This window comes from Eretmochelys imbricata, chromosome 7, assembly GCF_965152235.1.
Source record: "Eretmochelys imbricata isolate rEreImb1 chromosome 7, rEreImb1.hap1, whole genome shotgun sequence".
In the NCBI taxonomy this organism is placed as follows: Eukaryota; Metazoa; Chordata; order Testudines; family Cheloniidae; genus Eretmochelys; species Eretmochelys imbricata.
The window spans coordinates 71,531,596-71,556,285 of record NC_135578.1 but is presented as its reverse complement, the minus strand read 5'-3'; the positions used below and the strand labels follow the sequence as shown (position 1 = coordinate 71,556,285).

General features: G+C 39.6%; 1 protein-coding gene across 1 annotated transcript; it reads right to left on the bottom strand.

Annotated features, from left to right (window-relative positions):
* Positions 1-75: 75 nt before the first annotated feature.
* GHITM (growth hormone inducible transmembrane protein) lies at positions 76-23,728 on the bottom strand. The gene is made up of 9 exons (XM_077821601.1): positions 23,623-23,728; positions 20,932-21,095; positions 17,806-17,905; positions 15,565-15,676; positions 13,840-13,981; positions 9,325-9,433; positions 6,035-6,223; positions 2,933-3,110; positions 76-1,702 (listed from the first exon to the last, which is right to left on the bottom strand). Exons 2-9 carry the CDS (start codon positions 21,061-21,063, stop codon positions 1,615-1,617), a joined length of 1,050 nt encoding a protein of 349 aa, XP_077677727.1. The 5' UTR covers positions 21,064-21,095; positions 23,623-23,728; the 3' UTR covers positions 76-1,614.
* Between the last annotated feature and the right edge of the window lie 962 nt (positions 23,729-24,690).

Here is a 24,690-nt window from a genome sequence, read left to right as displayed (position 1 = left end):
TTACAGTGCCCTTACTAAACTAAGTAATGTACTACAGTATAAACATTATTTGAAAGGAGAAATAAGAGACCAATGAACTGTTAGTCTTGGACTTTATTGTTTCAGAAATCAGTACACGAGCACAGCACATTGTCAGCATAGTACAGTGAAAGGATAAAATCAGTTTCTCAATTGCTGATTTGAACTTTGCCAGGACTGGTAACTAGATTGAGTACAGCAGCATTTACATAGGCCTCATTTACTTTTAAGGATTTCCAGCAATAGCTTATGCCCAATATTTTCACAGGCTTACCTGGTCTCTCAGGGTAGAATACTTGTATTTGCCAAACCAAGTATGGTACTAGAGCAAACAATGAAACATAGTTGTAGAAATTCACCATCAATGTTAGTGGGACATTTTTGTTAAATATGGTAAAGAAAATACCAGTTGTATGACAGCAATTTCAGAAGAGGAGTCAAAGGATTACAGGCAAAAGCACTTGCAAGTATACAGCATTTGGTTTTGTGGCCTGGAGGACAGGTCAAAAAAGCAGAATAGAGTTCACCTTCCCTTTGTTCCTGTACCATCATTAGGTACTTTTTAGAGTGGGACTGGTCACTGAGCTCAGACCTTAGGAAGCCATCACCAAAAAGAACTTAGTTGATTTCAGTATTTAAAAAGTTAATCTACAGTTTTATTGGCCAACACACATTATAGTCTAAATATTTTTTGGTTCTGGAACCAACACTTCAATAGTTTGATGTTCCCAATGTTTAACTTCTCAGTGCAAAGACAGACACAGCTAATGAACATTAAGGATGTTGGAAACATTACAGCTACACTGAATACTAATTTTTCAAGTATATTCAGGAAAGGTGCTGAAGTTCTGTTTACCCACAGGACAAAGTAAGAGCACAAGCTTCTTTACCATTGTCCACCATTCCGGAAGGGTCGCATTGCCTTTCCAAGGCCTTTGTATTTCTCTGTACTCACCCTAATCCTTTCTAAAATTTCAGTTGAGATGTTACAAGGGCACAAATTGTGATAGATTAAGTCAAGTTCTAGTAGATAGAGCTCTAATTCCTTTCAGATAGGTCACCCAAAGGCCATCCAATAGCAGCAACAGCTCTCAGACAACACCACCACTTTCTGTTTAAGCACAACAAGGTTCCATATTCCAATATCAGTCTTTTGAGTTATCTTGTGCCCCTTTCTGTATACTTGAGTCCCCATTTTGGAGATCAGTTTCTTTTTACTATGCAATTATGGTAGATGCAAAAAGTGATAGTCACAGAATAATATGTTGTCAAACCTTTCAGAGAAGCAGACTGATTTAGTTTTATTTACTTAAGTTTAAAATATAATTTCCTGAAATATATTTCTTTCCCATTAAGATATCACAAATTACGTACAAGTGTTTGCACTGTTATCCAAATTTGACCTTTTCAGAAGAACTGGAAAACGTATCCTTGAGATTCATGTTGTACTGAAACACCTTAATAATGCTCAAGTGCTTCAAACTTCTGACTTCTACATGAAAGCTGCTTGTACACCAGATTAATTTTTACTAGGCATACACACTAAGCAGACAGAGTTTGGTGAACTATCAGATGGTTGCAAAGAAGAATCTTAATTCATTTCTTCCTGCTACTCCCACCAGTGGCAAGCATGGTGGCCACTCGAATAAAGATGTTCAGTGTATCCATGTAAATACCCAGACACCTAAAAAAACACCCCAGAAAGCCAGTTAGTTTAACTTACTATAAACAGTGTTATAAGCAACATTACTCACTCAATGTCAATACATCACATTAGGAAACTTTAAAAATCAGGTTGAGGACCCAAGTGTCTCACTCAACTTGTTTTTTAAGAAACTACATTGTGTATGTGATTCTTGTTTTTCTGAAGTGAACTGTGACCATTACAAGCAGAAATGGACTCATTTGCCACTAAGACTTCAGTTATGACATATAGCTCCTATTTATATTTGTTTAAATCATTCTGGAAACTGGAATGACAATCAAATTTGTTAAGCAATAAGCTATAGATGGGTAAAAATGCACAGTAACTTCTCATGGGACATTACATTAGTAGCTAAAAAACATACTGGAACTAGGATTTGGCCCAAACCAACTAAGCTTCCATTAAGTTCAGTGGGACCAGGATTTAGAACAAAGTTTTGAACAATGTTGGGTAGCTTCCTTCTTTCTTCCTCCCAACAGCTTACACCTCTTTCCCCCCCCCCTTTTCTTTTAGGATCAGTTATTTACATAAAAGTAAATACTGAACTTAGTTCAAAAGGATAACAGAAATATGCCTTTCCAACTCAAAAATATAACTGAGGATTGAAGAAACACCTTTACGAAGTGAGAAGGTTAGAGCCAAATCTGATAATAGGCCTATTGAGGACAATTAATCCCTATATTACTATTAGCTACAGCACTCATAAAAGTTTTACTGATTTACAATGACAAAGCTTAGATATATTATATAAACTAAGATATTTTACAGCTTACAACACAACTAAAATTGCTTGTTTGAACAGGTTAAGTATGTAAGCTGAAAGTGTTTCAGAAAGCAAGTACAAAGAATTTCTCCCACCCACACAGAAAAACTGTTAGAAATAACTAACATTGGCTGAGAGAAGGAAAAAACCCTCAAAACCAAAAAAAAAAAACCCTAATTTTTTGGCATATGGAGTACTTATGTATTTTTCAGTAATAGTTTTATCCCCATTAACTATTTTCATATTGTATTTGGAAAATAATGTGGCTATAATCCTGTACATTTTACTGTAAACTGAGGTTTACTATCCCAAAGTGAATTTCTCTCTTTAATATCTGCAGGACAGCAGGTACATTTTCTTTATACACTACTGCATAGCTTGAAGGGACATCATCAGTTAAAATAGTCTTAAAATCAGATCAGTGTTGACACCAGGATAATACTTACGAGTTGATGGGGTCATACTTTGCTACTCCATATATGGACACTGGGTGTGTCTCTGCACGTTTGATAACTTTTTGTGTGTCGTACAGCAGGAACATGCCAAAGAGGATCAATCCACCATAAACTGCTACAGAATACAGGCCTGCTCCAAATGCAGAGGTAGGAGGCAGGAACACAGATCCTGGAATAAGCGTGCAAAAAAGGTGTTAAAAGCAAGCCCTTCCTTTATGTATATGCATTGTTACAATCTTAATTATTTGAGGAATAGCATGATTTACAGTGTATGATCATGGAAGAACCATCCTGTAAGAGTACTCATGTCATTCCTGGTGCTTCTGAAATGCCAGCTATTTTCACGGATTCTAGCGTACAAGTACACCATAGTAAGAGATGTGACATTTATTCAAAATTGCAGAAGAGTACTATATAGGGCTGTCGCACGATTAAAAAGATTAAGTGTGCGATTAATTGTGCTGTTAAACAATACCATTTATTTAAATATTTTTGGATATTTTCTACATTTTCAAATATATTGATTTCATTACAACAGAAGATAAAGTGTTCAGTGCTCACTTTATTTTTGATTACAAATATTTGCACTGTAAAAAAACAAAGTAGTATTTTTCAATTCACCTACTATAAGTATTATAGCACAATTTCTATCATGAAAGTTGAACTTACGAATGTAGAATTATGTACAAAAAATAACTGCATTCAAAAATAAAACAAATGTAAAAAACTTTAGAGAGTACTAGTCCACTCAGTCCTCCGCCTTGTTCAGCCAATCGCTGAGATAAATAAGTTTGGTTACAATTTGCAGGAGATAATGCTGCCTGCTTCTGGTTTACAATGTCACTTGAAAGTGAGAACAGGTGTTTGCATAGCGCTGTTGTAGCTGGTATCAAGATATTTACAGGCCAGATGCGCTAAAGATTCACGTGTCCCTTCGTGCTTCAGCCACCATTCCAGAGGATATCCTCCATACTGATAACAGGTTCTGCTCGATAACGATCCAAACCAGAGCGGACCTATTCATGTTCATTTTCATCATTGAGTCAGATGCCACGTGCAGAAGGTTGATTTTTTTTTTTTTTGGTGGTTCAGGTTCTTGTTTCTGAGTGCTGCTCTTTTAAGACTTCTGAAAGCATGCTCCACACCTCATTCCTCTCAGATTTTGGATGGTACTTCAGATTCTTAAACCTTGGGTTGAGTGCTGTAGAAATTTTTAGAAATCTGACATTGGTATCTTCTTTGTGTTTTGTCTTAAAACGAACATGTGCTGGGTCATCATCTGAGACTGCTATAACATGAAATATATGGCATAATACGAGTAAAACAGAACAGGAGACATACCATTCTCCCTCAAGGACTTCAGTCACAAATGTAGTTAATGAATTATTTTTTTTTAAATGATCATCATCAGCATTGGAGCATGTCTTCTGGAATGGTGGCCAAAGCACGAAGGGGCATATGAACGTTTAGCATAACTGGCACATAAATACCTTGCAATGCCAGCTACGAAAGTGCATGTTCTCACTTTCAGGTAACATTGTAAATAAGAAGCAGGCAGCAGTATCTCCCATAAATGTAAACAAACCTGTTTGTCTTAGCGATTGGCCAAACAAGAAGTGGGACCAAGTGGACCTGTAGGCTCTAAAGTTTTATATTGTTTTGTTTGAGTACAGTTATGCAACAATAAAAATCTACATTTGTAAGTTACACTTTCAGAACAACAAGATTGCACGACAGTACTTGTATGAGATGAACTGAAAAATACTTTTATCACTGTTACAGGGCAAATATTTGTAATATAAAGAGTACTGTACACTTTGTATTCTGTGTTGTAATAGAAATCAATATATTTGAAAATGTAGAAAAAATCCAAAAATATTTAATAAATTTCAATTTGTATTCTATTCAGTGCAATTAACTGCAATTAATTTTTTTTGAGTTAATTGCAATTAATCAATAGCTGGAATATTGTATGATCTAGAATTTTTTTTTAAACACTATTCGATCACATGATTAGACTGTACTGTAATGTGGAAGAGCAATGGGGCACATATGCAACCCTCACTTCAACATTTTGTGACTTTTGAATTCTCAACTGTCTAGCCTTAAGTTAAAATTTAAATAGTTAGAACTTGTAAGCCTCTCACAAGTTTCCTTAAAGTATCTTTTCACCTAGAGGGCGAAACAAAACCCACCTAATTGGTGTTATTTTCATATGAAACTTCTACGTCAGACCATTTCACAGAGCAATCCAAGCAGGTATGTTACAAAAAGAGAATACACAGAAAAAATATTCAGTAGCTAATCTGAGTCACATTTAATCTGTCAATTTTAATTTGTTACCAGAAGACACCACTGCAGGTTTTTGCCATGTCACAGTTTACTGAAACTTTAACCAGACTGATTTTTATCCTAGACTTTTTTAAAAAAAAAAAATGCATGAACTCCATGTCTATCAGTACTCTTCATTGAGAGTATTTATAGTGTGGTTTTAAAACAGCAAAAACATTATTTTAAAACAGGGACATGCTGACAATTTGCTGTGGTGCCAGACTAAAAAAAGCAAAAAACAAACTTGCTGCCTGTCTACGAGAAGGTTAAGGGGTGACTTGATTACATGTACCTACATAGGGAACAAATACTTAATAATGGGCTCTTCAGTCTAGCAGAAGAAAGTATAACAATCCAATGGCTGGTAACTGAAGCTAGACAAATTCAGACTGGAAATGAGGTGTAAATTCAAAACCAGTGAGAGTTAACCATTGGAACAATTTACCAAGGGTCATGGTGGATTCTCCACCACTGACAATTATTAAATCAAGATTGGAAGTTTTTCCTAAAAGATATGCTCTAGGAATTATTTTGGAGAAGTTCTATGGCCTCTGCTATTATCCAGGTCAGGCTAGATGATCACTGTGGTCCCTCCTGGCTTTAGGGTCTATGAAGAGAACAGCTCTTGCAAATACTATCTAGCCAGGTACTTTTGGGTGTTCCTTTCTCAGTCAGGGCCAGTCTCACTGTATTAAAGATATAATGAGGTGAGTTCAGTTTTAGACACTTAGAAGTCAAACATCAAAACAGTATTTTGTTTACCAATTGACGAAGCAATAACAAGGCCCAGGCCTACTCCCAGTGGTCCTCCCATGTTCAGAAACTTTTCACTTGGTGCACATATGGCCACAGTTGAGAGACCTCCTACAATTCCTGCTGTGTACCAGGCAGCTCTGATCAGCAGAGGACCACCCAACAAGGTCAAAGGAGCCACCACTGCACCCATAACACCTAAGTGAAGAAAAAGACAAGCAAGGTTGGAAATTTAGTTATGTTTAATGCCATATATACTGAATGGCTGAAGATAAATGCCCTATCCAAACAGGGTATTTTTCAGCCACATAACTGAGTCAATAGGCCAAACTCTGTATTGATTTACACTCTGTTCAATCTTATTGAGTTCAATCGGTTTGCACAAAGAAAAGCCAGTGCAGGATTTGGCAGAAAATATTCAATACAATGCCACAAAACTTAGATCTTAGATGAAATGTGTTACTATTCATTTAATTATGAAGGACAGTTCAGAAAAAAGAGCAGTCTTTATGCTGGCTGATGACAATTACAAGGCCTGTTCAAACTCAGCAACAAGTATATCTTGAACTGAAATGCTTCAGACAGTACAGTCAGCCTATGAAATGCATTTTCACAGGAAGCTGGAGTTGTAGCTGTATTTTGAAAAAAGGAAAGAATTCTTGACATTAGGAACAGCTATGCAATCAAGTCACATGCTTCAGGGTACAAAGCGAGCAACAAAAGCATCAGAAAGGAATCCCTCTTCCCAAATACAGCACTGTGTATTATAAGAATTTGGCCTACCTCTACAGCAAGAGTATTAGACTTGACTGTATATGTCAAGTGCTTTGATCTTAAACACCATATTAGCTTCTATAGGACCTAGTAAACACAGTAGTTATGCATATGCAACACTACCACATTAGCATTTCTGAAATCCACAGACAACTGCAAACGCAGCATTAAGGTTTCTAATGGAAACTGCTTTGAAAGTAAGCAGCAGTGTCACTTGAACCCGTTAATCTGCTTGATATGAGTGAAGTTCATCAGCCATATCTTCTTACACAAAGTGTTTCAGAACAGTGGGTTTTCAATGCCCACCCTGACAGGGAATTGAGCATGTGGACATTTAATAGGTCAAATAATACTACCTTTTGAGAAGTTACAAAAAGCAGGAGAAAGGGGATAAATGCTCTTCCTGATAACATACTGTGAACAGTACAATTACAATTCCTCTCCTGAGACACTTCTGTTCCCTAAGAGAAGATGGTCTTTAGAGGACAGACCTTATTAACAAACAAGTTGCAGGAGACCAGCTGCATTATATTTAAAAGTGAATGAATACTGCACACAAGGTACACAGCAACTAGCTGCTAGCTCACATCGCAGTGGACATAACTGGTGTTGCTCTACCCCTTCCCAGTGATCCACTGATGGTTCACTGATGATATTGTGACAACATGGTGAGTGACTGGCTTTCTTCAGTCATTTGCATGTTACTATAATGTTAAACCATTATCATAGATCAAAAGTAATGGTACATTCATTTGCACAAAAAATTCAATTCAAGTGACACCTTACTTGCCCACATCAGAACTGTGGGAATAATCTGCTGCACATTGACTCATACAACTTGATTACACAGGACTGCTGATGAGGTGGTTAGTACCAGTATGATATTTATAAAGTCATGCTAACCATAAATCAATCATTCAGGAGGTAAACTGAAAAGACAGCTAGAAGATGCAAGTAATTTACTAATGTGACATATATTGCAGGTTTGATTTGAACATGCATTCTCACAGAAGAAAAAAAAATTACAGTTCTTTAAAGGGACACTTTTGACTAACCACATTTCCACCTAACCGTTCTTACCATTGTAACTCTTAAGATCACTATAAAAGATTCAAGGAGAAAGTATTTCGGTTCTTTAGTTTGTTCATTTGAGTTTGTTCATTTTTGCACTGTCAGTTTCATTGTTTTGTGGAAGGAATAAAGCCTTCCCCAGGCTCTTCAAGAACATGCATTACCTGTATTAGCAACTCTGACAATGAAATCAAAGGAAGTAAGAAATAGAGAAACAATGTGCACGAGAGGAAGAAGGGGTAAGTTTGAGCATATTTGCTCTTTTGAAGGGTGTTTTCAAAGGACTTCAAAAGAAGTCAACAGGGAGCAGAACATTCCTTTTGGGGTCGTTCTTTTAAAATTTTCAAAAATATGTTTAAGGGAGCCCATAAAATTCCTTAAAAAATAAAGTTGAAAGATGCTTCATAAAAAGGAAGTCCCTTCAAACAGACAAAGGAATGGCTTTGCTTTTTCAATTACCAATGATGTGTCTAAAGTAATTGTTAATTTTTAATATAATGGAAACATTTATGTACCTTTTTTCTATTAATAATGAATGCAAATAATCACAATCTTTCAGCAGATGCTCTGCTGAAAACAGCCTTGTGACTAGTCATGAGGACTTCCAACATAACCAGCAACATACTACTAACCGACCAGTAATTTCTATGTTCCTACTGAGCTACTGAACTGAAGCTCAATAAATTCACTGGTCAAGCATAGGGTGGGCAGAGGAAATCACCCCAAACTTTGACCTTTGTAGGATCTCTGGTAAGGTCAATCTGGATTATTAGCTTTCAACTGCTCAGGTACCCTCTGAATCCTATCATGAAGTCTGGGCTTCCAGGCTGCCACCAGGCCCTCCATTTTTACTTAACCATCACGGGAGGGGGCCCAGGTTCTGGCTTCTATTAAAGTGAACAGATTTGGGAAATGGTTAGATTGAATCAGAGAGCCTTGGCTGTTCTGTGGCAGCTGAGTACAGTGAATAGAGGGTAAGGGTTCCTCAAGTGGAAAGGCATGCTTGCAGAATCCAGATATCACCAGAACCATTTAATGAATATTAGCAAGAGAAAATGCACGGCAAATACCAATACCTGCAGCAACTTTACAGAGGGTCTGTTATCAATCCATTTATATTTAAGAGAACAAGGATGTCAAAGCAGCTCAATGCTATACAATGTACTTGGGGCAAAAGACATCTCCACAGCTCACCGATAAGCCCCAGCCAATGTAAGGAAGATACTTTAAAGAATATTTCATTAACAGCCACACAGAAGGTGCTGTGAACAGGAATAAAAGGAGCTAAAAGGAAGTTACGGCCTCCCCCAAAGCAATAGTTATTTCATTAAAGTTTTGGGAGACTAAGAACTTGCTTTCCTTTAAAAGTAGGCTTATCTTCAGCAAAACCACAGACATAATATTTCATATTAAGTAGCTGAGATACTGTCACACAGAAAATTAAATGCACCTACCAGCATGAAGCATCCAGGCAAGGTGTTTAGTACCAGGATTACCTTCATAGGATATTGACCTAACCAGCATCCCAGCACCAATCATAGCTGCAAAAGTTGCACCTATTGCCTGTAATATAAAGAATTACCATATAAGAATTCAAGAGCACACTGAGATGTACAAAATTCTCTACTCTGCCTCTGAAATCTTATTGTTTATATTAATTTTTTTACTAGCCTAAAACTCAGTGGTACTCCTATGCACAATTATTTCTCAAAGATTCAAGAGCAGAAAGCTGCACATAGTTGAGTAAAAGCACAATTAACTCAAGTACACAACTAAACTTCACACAGTAGCCCAAATCCAGTAGTCCTTACTCTAGCAAGACCACAGTGAAGTCAGTGCATTTTTTAACCCACAAAATATTAGGACTGTACAAGCCAGGTGGCACACCAATTGGTGCTGCGTGTCTAAAGCTGTCCAGTACAAGATATGCCAGGTAACAACAAACACAAAAACACACCCACAGAAGCAGCTAACTGGATGATTCTAAAGGTGTCCTCTGATGGTTCACTGTATCCCCACTTACGACCTTTCATTTACTTAAAATATTTAAACATTACTGCTTGTTCCTAGTACATGTTTTTGCCCCAAGCCCCATCCAAATACCATCTGTCCCTGCTCCCATTTGTTTCCAAACCGTATGTCTCTCCCCTCGTGCTCAGTCTAGCTGCTTCCTGCTTGAACAGGAGTGTGTGACCAAGCAGCTAATAGATGGTTGACTGAGACCATGAGCAGCTACTTCTGGCTTGCTCTTGCCAAAACCACATCTCTATGACATGCCTAAATGGACCTTGGGGCAATTCTGTAAATAGATTAAACATGGCTGTCTCTAGCTATGCCTTCTACTTTGTAGAATTATCTACATTTACCCCTTTCAGCACACATGCTCTGCAGATACCCAGCTGCCGCTTTTAATGTACGTCTCCTGCTCTCTCCCTGTCATGTATGCGCACATTCATTGGAATTTTACTCTGGGGGGAATTCTGCACCAAAAAATTAAAAATTCTGCAGACAATTTAAAATTCCGCAATTTTATTTGTCAAAACACAACATAATCACTCCAGTTTCAATTATTTTGGTAATTTGTTTCAAAATACCTGTCAACAGTACAGATAAGAGCAAAAAAGATCCCCCCAGGAGTAGAGAGTTAAAGACACCCTTACAAAAACCCAGTTTCAGTGGGGGGTGGGTGGGTGCTGGAGAGAGCTCTGGGGACACCAGCATCCCCCTCCCCACGGAGCAGCCTCCAGCCCAGACACCAGCACCCGCAGAGCCTTTACTACCCCAACTTCTTTACTGTCCTGCTGAGGGACATGGTATGGTGCGGCCCAGCCCTTCCTCACCATTTGCCAGAGTTGGCTGGATCTCCCAGGTCCTTTCCTATCCCGGGAGAATGAGAATCAAAGAGCATTCAGCCTCCAGCCCCACCAGGCTGGGCACTCTGCTCACTGCAAGCTGGGCTCTGCAAAGTCCAGCGGCCCCGAGAAGCAGCCAGAAATTCTGCCAGGTAAACAGGGAATTCTGTGAAATTCTGCATTGCACAGAATTCTCCCAGGAACAGAATTTACACCCGCATGAACATTTGAAAATTTGGACCTGAATGTCATCACTACATTATGCACAACTGATAAATGGATTTGCAGAATCCGGTACAAATGTCATTTTAATACTAAATTTTCAGTTAGTCATATACCTACAAATGCCAGTGTGCACGTTCACAGGGAAGAACAAGCAGGAGACATTCATACACAAGATTTCCTAAGGAGGTGGCTGGACATCCACAGAGCATGTGTAGATGCAAATGGATAAACAAGATTAACAAGCCTGGCCTCAGACAGCCAAATACCATATTCATAATTGTGCATGTCGCTGATCAACTTATGCGCAGGCAAGCTAGGCATCGTTTTGGCAGCAGCAAGTCATTTGACCTGCCTTTGAACAGTTAGCTATTGCCCACTGGTAGGTTTATGCAGCCTTTGATGACAGTCTGATCAGATATGTCAAGTCTGATGTGATAGGTCAGTTTCATACCAGAAGCCACAGCTTTAGTATTTCACCAACTTTAAACTATGCTTAATTGTTCAATATGACCAGCTGAAGAAACTTTTACATGACCACAACAGACTATTTTAACAAATAATATTAGCTAGCACACATTAGGCTCTTGACATGCAAATATACCTAAATTTAAACAGAAAACGAACTTAAGTTTATATATGTATGTTTAGTTAGGATTCTTTGACGTTCTTCATAAAGCCATCTTTTACAAGGATTAGATAATTAGCAATAGCTCCCTCTACCGTACATAATGTGCCCTTAGCGATATTTCTGAAACAAAATGTTTAAAATAAAACCACATTCAGCACTTTGTGGAGTAAAATTAGTTTAACCTTATCACCATTCTTATTGCCAAGTTATGTATTGTAAATTAGCCACAGTTTAACTATAACTAAGCTATGCATGTTTTAGCTAAGATAACTAAACCTTCAGTTCATGACACTTTACCGCTACTCAATTTGTTCGCATTAAATGTTTCTAAATTACTTTAAAATAGCTATTAAAGAGTGTTTAAAGCAGACTATTTTCAGCTTTTACTACTTTATGCTGTTAAACCATCTAACCATGAGAAACTGATCTTGTTCAGACCAGTTTAAGTCTGAGGTTATCCATAAATCCAGTTACCTAAGTATCATACTGGTTAGTTTAAAAATAGGATTTACCTCTACAAGCTTATTTCAAATATTCCTGTTATGTTTGTGAGAGACTGCAGCACATTAAAGTCAGATTTCAGTTTTATTGGGGTCTTTAGTATAGCTGACTAGAAAACTGAATTTCAGTTCTGTGAAAATTTGAGTGTTCACAAAATTTTTATCCTCAATCAGGACCAAAAGGCAAAAACTCAAAAGTTTTTGTGGAACTGAAATCCCACTATATTGTTTTGAAAATATTTAGACATGGTATTGCCAAAACAAAACATGCTCCCCAGATACTTGTCAGCTTACCAAGAATCTGGCTAGTTTCACCAGTACAATTAAGTGGTGTGCAACAACCAAACTGATCATCATGTCAATTTCACAGCTACCAGGATTTCCAGGGTCTCTGGTGGGTTGAAGAAAAACCCTGGAAATGCCAGCTCCCAAATTTCAAGGCTCCTTCCCAAGCTCCCCTTCAGCCTGCCAGTGTTCTGTTGGAAGTTAACTGATGACAAACCATTTCCTTGAAACATTTCAATTTTGACTAATCGTTATATACCAACAAAAATGTTTCCTCAGAATTCTTCCAGACACCATTAGTATTTAGCTTAACTACTGAGACACATTTAGGAGGAGACTGAACAGTCAGACCACTGAGCTCTAACTGCTTTCAGGTAGCAAGCTCCTGTCATCAGTCTGGTGTTTTTTTTTTTGTTTTTTGTTTTTTTTTTTAAACCACACACACACACACTAGAACAGAGGTAGTCAATTTTTTTTTGTCAAGGTCCAAATTTCTTGGACAAGGTATAATCAAGATCCAGACTCCAGAGAAAATAATAAAAAAACAGTAACGATAAGTACATAAAAAAAAGATGTCAGTGTCTGTTCAAGAGTGTATGGTGGGTCCAGATTTGGCTTGCAGTCCACCTATTGAAAACCCCTGCCCTAGTTCATGTAAGACAGGGGTGGACAAACTTTTTGGTCCGAGGGCCACACTGGGGTTGCAAAACTGTACGGAGGGCTGGGTAGGGAAGGCTGTGCCTCTCCAAACAGCCTGGTCCCCACTCCCATTCGCCCCCTCCCACTTCCTGCCCTCCTCAGAGCCCCCGACTCATCCAACCCCCCTTGCTCCCTGACTGCCCCAGCCCCTGACACGCCCCCGGGACTCCCACGCTTATCCGACCCTCCGCTGTTCCCTGTCCCGACTCCCCTCACCCCAGAACTTCCGTCCCATTGAACCGGCCCCTGCTTCCTGTCCCCTGACTGTCCCCCGGAACCCCCTACCCCTTATCCAAGCTCCCGGCCCCCTTATGCCGCTCAGAGCGGCATGTCCCGGCAGGAGTCAGACACGCTGCCCTGCAGGAGCTTGCAGCCCTGCTGCCCAGAGTGCTGTCCGCGCAACGATGTCACGGGGGGGGGGGGGGGGGGGGGGGGGGCGACAGCAGGGGAGGGGCCGGGGGCTAGCCTCCCTGGCCAGGAGCTCAAGGGCCAGGAAGGACGGTCCCATGGGCTGGATGTGTGCCGTAGTTTGCCCACCTCTGATGTAGGAGGAAGTTTCTCGTCTTCCCCGCTCACATCAATGACCAGAAGTTTGTAGACGCGCTTTATTCAAAGAATTATGTAACCCTGTATTGCTGGTACCAGGTGATTGGGGCTGCTTTAAGACAACTAGACACACCCCATAAAGTTTCACCCCCCAAGATTCCAAGTTCTGCTTCAAAACAGTTTTCTTAACACTAATCTTTCTGGTGATTAAAGAGAAAGCCCATATAACCTTACCAGCCAAGAACCCCTCATCATGAGGCTCATGAGTGCAGGAGATCTGCTGACTGCTACAGCAGACAATGCTGTCAAACCAACACTTCCTGCAAAGTACATGTAGGTAGAACGGATTCGGTCTTTCACATACTGAGGCCAAATACTGAAAGAGATGAAATTATGAACAGTTATGTTGCTATTTTTTCATGTTTTAATTGATCTCACCAGTTATTCTTAGTTCTGGTACAATCAAACTTATGATATTTAAGATTCATGAGATCCATCTTACACAGTGGCATGCAATATTCAGTTTAGAGACATTTGTCATGAAATATATCATGTTTCAGATCTTAATTTGTTAACTTCTTTTCCACCATGCACAAAATTATGTTGTTTCCATGGAACTATGCTAGTTTACAACAGATCAGTTTCACATTTCCTGTGTGCATTCCTTTCACCCCTGTCTCTGTAAAGTATCTATCTTACTCTTGCCTTTTTAAATAGTGATAGAGAGTGATGTGAATAAGTATATTATAGGTTTTAAAACTGTCTAAAAGGAAAAACCCATAGTCTATGTACTAACAATTGTAAGTAATTTAATGAAATGGTCACAAGTTGCTAAGTCACCAGAGCAATGTATCATCACATGATATACATGCTATGTTTTGAGATAAGGAATACCCTGGAAATTATAACCTTAGATAGGAAAAACTTCTGTACTACTATGTTTAAAGAACTGATTCTACAAAGACAGAATTTCCACCAGTTAGCAACATTTAATAAAGAATGCACATTCCATTTTACAAATTTACTATTACTATTTTCCCCAGAAGTCCGCAGACAACCCGAAAACATCTCAAAAGTGCAAACTGTTCCCCATTTATCTTAATGGGTGGTAAATGAATGACAGGTATTTGAATGTTAACAGAGAAGGTTGTCAATTGTATTAGAAGATTGGCACAATAGGATGTTAAAGTGAGATGTCACTTGAAGCAAGAACGCGTGGAGCTTGGAATACCACTTCTTCCCTATCTTTCTGTTACGAACCTAGTAAATTTATCACAAAACTGAGCAAGATTTTCTTATTTTAAGCCCACACATTCATAAACTTTAACATAGGATTTATCACTTGAAGGCTTCATCATTAGATAGGATGCTCCACCCCTGCTGTAGACACGGAACAAAATTTGTTATACCAAGGGCAAACACTTTTTGTAAGTTAGTGTTTGCAAGAGACAGGTAGATAGGGAACAATTATGACCTGCTTACAACATTTTCTTACAGCTCTTGGTGAATTCAAGAAGCTATTTTTGCTTTCTGAACAGGGTCTCAGAGGAACCCTAGATAATGTGGATTTAACTAGCACTTTCACAGAAGTTAGAACATCCACCTACGTTTTAACTCATGACATTCCCCAGACAAGAATATAGATGCATACCATTTGAGATGGGGCAGGAGGCAAAAATACTTCAAAGTTAACAGTATCTGCAAGATAGGAAGTGGGATATTTATAGCAGCAATCAGCCAAATTGCATTTAATCCCAAGGCTTTACCAAAATTTGTTCCCAGGTTTATATATAAAAATCAATGCTTTCTGCAAGAAACTAGGGTTTCTCTTTTTAGTTTAAAGTCATGAAGAGTAAGCACACACAGAAGGAGACCGGTTGGGAGAGAAATTCGCGTGTAAATAAGGGTGTCAACTGTTCTAGCCTTGATTTGAAATAATAAGCTTGGTATTTTGCTCACACAGCTTTTTCAATGGCTCCAATTTCATTGGACATTCCCATTCCATAATAACATAGAGCTCCAAGACCAACAGCAGCCCCTCCGGCAACAATCCATCTTCCCATCTGGTCCACTGCACAACAGAAAAAAAGATATTGATATTCCTGTAAGAGTTTTGTCCTGGGATCGAGTAGAACAGTTTTCTAATTTCAGTTTAATTATGTATATAACAACTGATAAGGAAGGGAAAAACCTCAAGATTTATAAAAACTCTTCATTCTTAATGTCCAAATGAAAAGGTTACCTGTTAGTCTATCATTATTTTATAGGAGCTTGTTTCTCTTCCATGAAACCAAGTTTAGAGAGGAACAAAGATGCCCTCTGAATATCAAATTCTCTTGTACTGCTACACGATGCAGTTTCAAACTATAGCTAGCTAGCTATGTGGATCAATAAATAAATGTTACATATTTTAAGTTTATCAACAGGAGGCAGCCATTTCTAAGACTATACAGTAATTGGAATAAAAACCCAGAATGAAAATCAAGAACAATGTCACCCACCAATTGGTTAGTGATATATGCCTATCATCTAGGTAAGTTTCTTCATTAAAACAGGAGAGGAGAAAAAAAAAAAAAAAAAAAAGTCAGGCCTTTCAGGTCTCTTACCCTTTTGCCCTTCCCTCTCAATGTTGCCTTCTAAACCTGCTCTCATTGAGAACAGTTATAACAATTTTTTATCCATCAGAAAGACCTGAAATTGGATGTTACTGACACTGCTGTAAAGGATAACTGTCTAATAAAGTGAGAAGTAGCAACCGTTGATATTTCCAGTTGCATGGTTTGTTTTTTATTGGGAAAACTATAGTTTCTCTCAAGGAAGTTTTATGAAAAAGATTTAATATAAAACAAACCTGGGTATGTATGTACTGGACTAGATGTGCTACTTAACAGTAACCCCTTTGTGGTCTATCTGGCAAAGCCATATTTAGAAAAGCAGAGTTTTGAACTTCTTGAATATCTGAAGTCAGTGCATTTGGCATCTGTATTGTGTACGTTATGACAGCAGATTAAATTCAAAATTGTTGTACACTTTTTACTAACTACAAACACAGGACGACTGATCTTTCAGTAGCTATGCTGAGCAATGCTAAAGGTTATCAAGACAAACATTCACTCTTAGAATAGAAGATAACCATTCTCTACATCCAAAGAAGTGTTGATTTCCATTAAAAAAAAAAAATTTCAATCCTCAAGCTGATCTAATAGAGCAGTGGTTCTCAAACTAGGGCCACCGCTTGTTCAGGGAAAGCCCCTGACGGGCCGGGCCGGTTTACCTGCCGTGTCCGCAGGTTCAGCCAATCGCGGCTCCCACGACACGGCAGGTAAACAAACCAGCCCAGCCCACCAGGGGCTTTTCCTGAACAACCGGCGGCCCTAGTTTGAGAAACACTGTAATAGAGTCAATCATTACTAACAGCCATAAATTGCCACTAAATTTATCATACTGTAAACTGGCACCAGTTCCAGTGATTTCAACTGAACTGTACTTGTTTACACCAGGGCTCAATTTGGCATAGTTCTCTTTAGTCACATGAGGTGACTGTTTAAAACCTTGCCAATTCAGAAGCAAAGAATTATATTTTGAAATTATACAAGCTCAAAGTAGCTGATCAGCTAACAAGCAGACCCTGCAACTAGAGCTCAGTTTATCTTCCAGCTTTTGGTCACCTCACCCCCCAGCACCAATCCCACACTAATATTAGAGTATCAGGAGATGTGAATTCTGTCACTGACTCACTATATGAACTAGGGAAAGTCACTTAACCTTTTTGCCTTCGATTATCCATCTATAAAATAGAGGCAATACCTCAAGGATGTTGCAAGGCCATAGAAATATGAATCCTACACATAAAAATAGATCTCCGCTTCTTAAAAATATATTTAACTTTTTAAGAAACTTTACTACTGACATATGAATGACAGAGGGTCTTCAAGTTCAGGAATTTCCACGTACTTCAGAATGGTTATGACTCTGAACAACTCAAATTGCTCCATGGCTACTGGAGGTATTCGCAATATCAAATATTGCGGAGAAGTGAAGAAACCCATTTTTCAGACATTTGTTTTCAAAAGCATAATTGATACTTAGTCAAACTCTATAGTAAGTCATAATGATCCAGGATTTTAAGCTTATTTCTTAGAAATAGCTTTACAGTTGGTGTTCAAACATTCGGAATACTTGAGTAGAATGGTTATTCACCTTTAAATGCAGTTTCCATTGCTGGCTCAAAGGCTGCTTCTTTAATTTCTTGGCCAGTTCTTCCACGCCGCACACCCATTTTTGCTTTGGAGGCATACCCCTGTTATGAGCAGATAGAAAGGAAAGACAGTTAAGTAGATCCTAGAACAATAAAGATGTACATATTTACAAGCAGAGTAATGGAAAAATCTTTTACATTACAGAGTAATGGAAAAATCTTCCCATGAACAGCAAGATAACTCCTTTTTAATTATACTATGTTATCTAAATATAACCGATCCCTTCTAACTCAGGTGTCATTATCCTCTTCAAACTGTGCGACACTCTAACACTGACTACACTAAATTACAAAAATATCAATTGTACCTTAATATATGAATACTGGCAGTGCAGACAGTATGATTTTATTCCGAGAAACAGCTCAAACCTCCCACACTACCCACTGGCCCTATAAGTGGCCAGAACACACTTTTTTTTGGCTTTAAATAAATAAAGCTAAATATTTGCTGCTTATGTGCTTGTGAACAGGTCAGACTGAAAGGCGTGGAGACCGAACTCAAACTGATCACTGTTTTGGGTGAAGCAGTTATAGTAGTACTCCAACCTTCTTCACATTGTACCACTTGAATCCTTAAACTCTTCTCTGAAGGGCAAGAGTAGAATTACGGCCCATAAATTAAGATTTTATGGCAGGGAAGGTCTAAAAGAAGAGATTAAAGATAAACGCCAACAAATTTTTGAAATACAAGCAAATCAAAATTTTATGATTTCTATGATCCTTGGCTCTCACTGGTTAAAATAGCCCCTGGAAATCTGAAGCCATTGCACTCTCTTGGCTTTATTAATCCGCACATGCAGATGTGTTCCTAAATATGGGCTGTAAGCACCTAGGAAATTAAAATATTCTGCAGGACTGTTTCAACACAGATTTAGAAAACATAAGGAAAGGAGTGGTAGTCAAAGTTGACCCTAGAAATTTTTTAACTATACTTGTGAGAGCAACATATATCTCACTTCTGTTCTAATAGGTATCAGCATTTAAGAATTTAACATTTATTTTTAAATAAGCAATTTACAGTGATATAGTACAGAAGATGCACTGTCACACATAATCTACAAAACAAACCCAAAGTGCACAAAAAGAGGATATTTAGAATTTAGTTGAAATAACCTGGACTTTAGTGGTCATGAAAGTGCCATAATAAAAATCTGGGAGACAAACACACTGTTTGCTTTGTGCTTAATCAGAAACTTTCCTCAACCCAATTTTTTTTAAACTCTGCAATTTTTTTGGAGGGGGTAGGGGAGAATATACCCCTGGTGATACAGACAGGTGGAAGAATTTTAAAATGGAGTAGTTTCTAAATCTACTTAGGCCACAATGGTAAATATGCCCAATTCCTGTATACACTAGTGTTTCCAGTGTAGTAGAGACAGAAGTTGGGTGAGGGAGGTAATAACGTCTGTTGGTCCAAAAAAAGAGATATTACCTCACCCATCTTGTCTCTACTATCTTGAGCCCAACATTGCTACAACAACACTGCAAGTTTCCAGTGTAGTGCCAGAATAAGACTGAGAAACTGGTGCAGGCTTCTCCAGGAGATCAGTGCCAGAAGACAAGGTGTTCCCAGACACCACTTGTGACGTGAAGGAGTCCAGTCTGTGAAAGAAGCTTATTGGAACATCTCTGGGGGTGAGATTTCATCTGTAAATCAGTTTCTTAATGTATTAGGCTTAGACTTGCCTGTTGTGTTTTATTTTGCTTGGTAACTTACTTTGTTCTGTCTGTTACTACTTGGAACCACTTCAATCCTACTTTTTATATTTAATAAAATCACTTTTGTTTATTAATTAGCCCAGAATAAGTACTTAATACCTGGGGGAGCAAACAGCTGTGCATCTCTCTCTATCAGTGTTAAAGAGGGCAGACAATTTATGAGTTTACCCTGTATAAGCTTTATAGAATAAAACAGATTTATTTGGGGTTTGGATCCCATTGAGAACTGGGTATCTGGGTGCTGGAGACATGAGCACTTCGTAAGCTGTTTTCAGTTAAGTCTGCAGCTTTGGGGATGTGGTTCAGACCTGGGTCTGTGTTTGCAGCAGGCTAGCGTGTCTGGCTCAACAAGCCAGGGCTCTGAAGTTCCAAGCTGGCAGGGAAAATGGGTTCAGAGGTAGTCTCAGCACATCAGGTGACAGTCCCAAGGAGGTTTCTGTGATCGAACCAGTCACACAACTAACATGAGAGATCTGAGGGGGTTTACCCAAGCTTGATGTGTGTGGTTGGTGAATGATTTGCACACAGAGCAACAATGAGGAACACTTGCATCCCCAAGACAAAAGAGAGAATACATTTACTACTGGAAGAGGACACAAGGCCCTATCAGAGAAGCGTGGTTTGATGTCAGACATGGCTTAAATGAGCAAGTATAAGCTCATGAAAGGCTCAGTGTAGCCTTAAAGGCTAAATGCCCAATGGGTGCAAAACTCAAACACTGTTGCAATACAATATTTTGTATAAAAAAAAGTTCTGCACTTTCCTAAAGAAGAGAGGGGAACAACTGAGGAGTTGCATATACCGTAGAGTTCCCGCTTGTCATCTGCAGTGGCCAGAAGGAATTGAGTGGCTGGGGGAGTATGCTCTCTTATAAGTCCTTGAATCGCATAGGGTGAGAGGAGGGAGAGAAACATAAGGACAGGCAAGGTCTGAGCACATCTCCAATGATTGCTGCTGTTCAAGAGTTTTGAGCATGGATGCTCAAGATGTACATGACATTTAAATGGGAATCTGTGCAGACAATGCAAGAAATACCACTCCATTCTAGTCTTCTGAGCCAAGATTTCTAACAAGCGAGTCCCAATTAGAGTAAAAAATATTCATTTTACATCTTTGGGCCACTGTTAAATAAACTTTTTGCCACTAACAACTTTACAGCAGGTTGCTGCTTCACTAAGACATTGAAGTGCTGTCGTCCCATTAAGTTGGGCCTTCCATTTCAGTTACCTCACTTACATTTTGGTGCAGATGAAAATGTGTCTTTTGGTAAAGATGGAAATGGCCTCAATGGTCTAATTTGACATCCTTTGTACAAGCAATCCTTATCAAATTAAAAAAAGCTACCTTACCCGGTTAGGTTGCAAGATCCACCGGTTCGCTTTTATGCTGGAATTCCTCAAAGCTGGGAAGGTCTGTGTAAGCGCAGGACGGAGACTCTGGCGTGGTAGTGTCCATAAACACGCTAATCTTGCTGCCAGCATGGTTGGTGCTATTGATTCAATAATGAGTATTCCTGTAATGGCATAAGAAGTGATGCTTTAGTATTTGGTTATTGTACCACAAAAAGCACAAATAAAGCAGTAAGATTTGCCAGTTATGTAACAAAAAAAAGTTTTATTTATGATCAACTACTATAAAAAAAAAAAGAACCGAGCCACTACATGAAATTTTCTGGAGTTAAATGCAGCCAGTACAGACACAGGCTAGTTGAACAGTGCACTCTTTAGTTTAGGAAGTCAAGGATTTGATTTCCTATGCCAGAATTTTTATTCATACCACATGCTCACCAGAGAAGAGGGAAGGTTTCTCTTCCTCTAACTTATCTGAACAATCTTGTGTGTGCTCATAACTAACGGCAACCCAAATGCAGGTTCGAAACATTGTGGCAACTAACTTCTGATGTTAAGAAATAAACTAAATCTCCTGCTAAACATTCACCCCACCCTAAATTCTGGAAATAGAATGCACTACCGAAGACTATCACGTACGTGGACTACTAAATCAAAATATCACCTGAAGTGCTTTGAAATGATGTGTAGTACAACCCCACCACCAGCAAGCTCTTTTTAAATAATTTTAAGAACACAATTAACTAGCCTCATCTTAATACTCCACCAAGGTCACAGATTAAAGCACCATTACAAGACAAACTCAGTTTTATTTACAACAGTCAATCTACTGTATGCTCTACTAGTACTACCAGAACTACCAACTTATTTTCATGAACACTGCTTTTTCTAGTCTTAAAAATATTTTCTTCTACTACAAAAGATTATATGTATGACTTTTCTCTATAAAGATAAAACTAAGCTATGAATACACTATCGCAGTTACTTGACACTTTCATAGACACCAATTTGCTTTTATTTGTATGTAGCACCAAAGGGATGCATAGCACAGTTTTAATCCTCATTTCAGGCTCCTACAAAAAATACAAACAATTTTATTGGCATTTACGCACATTAGAACAAGCACAGCTATTTTTTAGAATTCAGCTGAAAGTTTCTACTAGCCCGTAGAGTAAGATCTTTGGGACAGTCACCAAGTCTTTGTTTACATAATGCCCAGCACAGTAGAGCCCTAACCTGATTGAGCCCTCAAGCACTACCATAATATAAATATTAAATGAGTCAATTTCAAAAGAAGTAAGGCAGATGTTCATAACTCAACTACAAAACAAAGTGAATTTTTTGAAATGCCACTGTTATAAAGAGTTTCAGAAACCAGTAGAGAATCTTGTTTTTTTGTGTGTTACTACATTCTCTAAAAGGCTGATAAGTGATGCAATTTATGACAAATTTTCAGAATTTTAAAGATTATTTGGGACAGGACACACAGCTTTTAATTAATTTTCAAAACAGACTTGCTCTCAAAAGTCTTATGTATTAAAACTTTGAGCAGAAGTTGGGTAGGTTATCAACAGAATGAAACAAATCCTAGTAACGTTTCAGATCATCTTTTATGAAAGAGCATGAGGCAAGAAAACAGTTTGGTCATCACTATGACACATCATATAGGACACAAATTCTAATCCAGAAAGCCTTTTTGCACAGAAGCCTTGCTAGTACACTTCTTAAATAGCGATGGGATCAACCAAACCTACAGACTGAGTCAAGACTCCTGGATTCTGTTTCCAAACTGCCACCAACTTGTTACAAGCAAGTCATAGCCTCTTTGTATTTCAGTGTATTCATCGCTCACATGGGCATAAATACCTAACCCTCACAGATCATCCCAGTACCTTATTAGTAGCTTAAATGGTATTACATATATGGCCAGTGAAAATTTATCCAAGATATGTAAGGGTTAGGCTTTTACTGTCATTTGCCATACACGGATTGCCACTGACAGTCATTTGAGAGAATAAATGTACCACACAATACTGGGATAAATCTTGCTTTCATAAGCCTCTAAGGAAAAAGAAAAATACAAGCTATAACTAGAAACGTGAGCCTTTAATCTGCATTAAATGCCTTAGACCATCAGTTACCCAAAATAATACAAACAAGAAACTGGCCAGCCTGTTTTTAGGTGGAGAGAGTTCTGAAATGATGAGGTGTACAATTTGAAAAGAAATTCTTGTTCAGCACACTCCCCACAACCTGCACTTTTGGTTCACAAAATACATCCCCCAGAAGGTTGAGTGCACATTCGGGGTGGGGCAGTAGAGCTAAGGTCACAGGGAAAAGGGAGTGAATTATAGTTCCATACCTGGAAAGGGGACGGCCTCTCCCCAGGGTCATTCCTACCCCAGGATTACTCTTATTTTAGAGAAAAATCTCCCTCCCACTCTGGCCAGATAGTTCACTGCATCCCATGGGAACTCCCATGGCACTTCCCTCTCCCCAGGGCCCTCCCCCGACACAGCAAGAGTGACAGCTCCCCCGTCCACCTCCAGGGCCCTTCGTGTCCCCTCCCGGACGGCGCTCCGGCGCAGGAGGCACAGTTCCCCCGCAGCGCGCTGCCCGGCTCTGAGAGCGGGGCCGGAGCAGATGGGGGAAGCTGGGCCGGGGCCGACAGCCGGCTCCAAGACTGCTCACCTTCCCAGCGCCCACGCTACGCCCCGCCACTGCGTTCTATGCCGTACGCCTGATGTGCGAGCACAAATTGTGCGTCACGAGCTAAGTCACATGTGATGACGTCTGCAGCAAAGCTGAGTGGCTCACTCGTCTCGCGTGATCTTAAAACGGGACACTGCCGTTGGCTACAGCGCGCTCAGCTGCCATATTAGATTTGGGCAGCGAAGGTACTTGCCCCATATTGAATAAGGGCAAAGAAGCCATCTTTAATTCGGCCGTGGACGCTTCTGGAAGACATCTTGCCTGGGAGCGAGGGAACCATTGACAGGATCTGGGGCGTTAGCAGCCATCTTGCAAGAGGGCATGCCTAGCTATTAGCAGCCATTTTGGATGTGGTAAAGGCAGCCAGCAGCGACAGCCATTTTGAATGAGGGCAAGGAGACCTTGCTCAGGCTGAGAAGCTGTGGCTGGTGCTGGGTCAAGCACCTTGCCGTTATCCCTCATCCTGTGGTGTGCTGAGTACTTGCAGGGCACCCTCCCTTTGCTGCTGGGGAAAGCTGGAGCTCTCGGCCGCCCTCAAGGGAGCAAGAGGGCCCGGTCGCTTGGCCTGTATCCCCCACCACATAAGCAGGCCAGGCACCAGCCTGGGGCAGCGGCGTGAAGCGTTTGGCAGCCAGGCCCTGGACGGCGCTGACACCCTTCATTGGCCCTGCAGAGGGGCACTGCCTCAGAACCTGCTGTCCTGCCTGGCCTGCTCGGCCTGGCGCTGACTCCTCCGACTCCCCAGGACGGGAACACGGCTCTCTCCCACAACCCCACCCCAAAGGGATGATGTTTGTGCTTTACAGTTTAATGCTCTCAGGGGCACACAGTAATTGTAAAGCAGACAACACCCTCCCCACCCAGTCTAATATCTGTATGCTCTTTACTTAACAGCTGAAGCCCAGGGGAGTCCAGATCATACAGAACATCCTAAATGTAATGTCCTTCACTAGCTCAACCCTCCCTATGGGGTATCATCTGTTATCATCTTGGGGTATCATCTGTTATCACCCTCACCGACCCTGCCCCTGCAGCAGCCTCCCTCTT

Bases quoted from the DNA above. Each gene is read 5' to 3' on its own strand.
- GHITM (XM_077821601.1), bottom strand. From the start codon at position 21,063: ATGCTGGCAGCAAGATTAGCGTGTTTATGGACACTACCACGCCAGAGT. The intron at 15,677-17,805 runs GTGAATAACCAT...TCTGTTGTGCAG, and splicing joins AATGGAAACTGCATTTAAAG to TGGACCAGATGGGAAGATGG. The intron at 6,224-9,324 runs GTAGGTGCATTT...TTCTTCACTTAG, and splicing joins TGCCTGGATGCTTCATGCTG to GTGTTATGGGTGCAGTGGTG.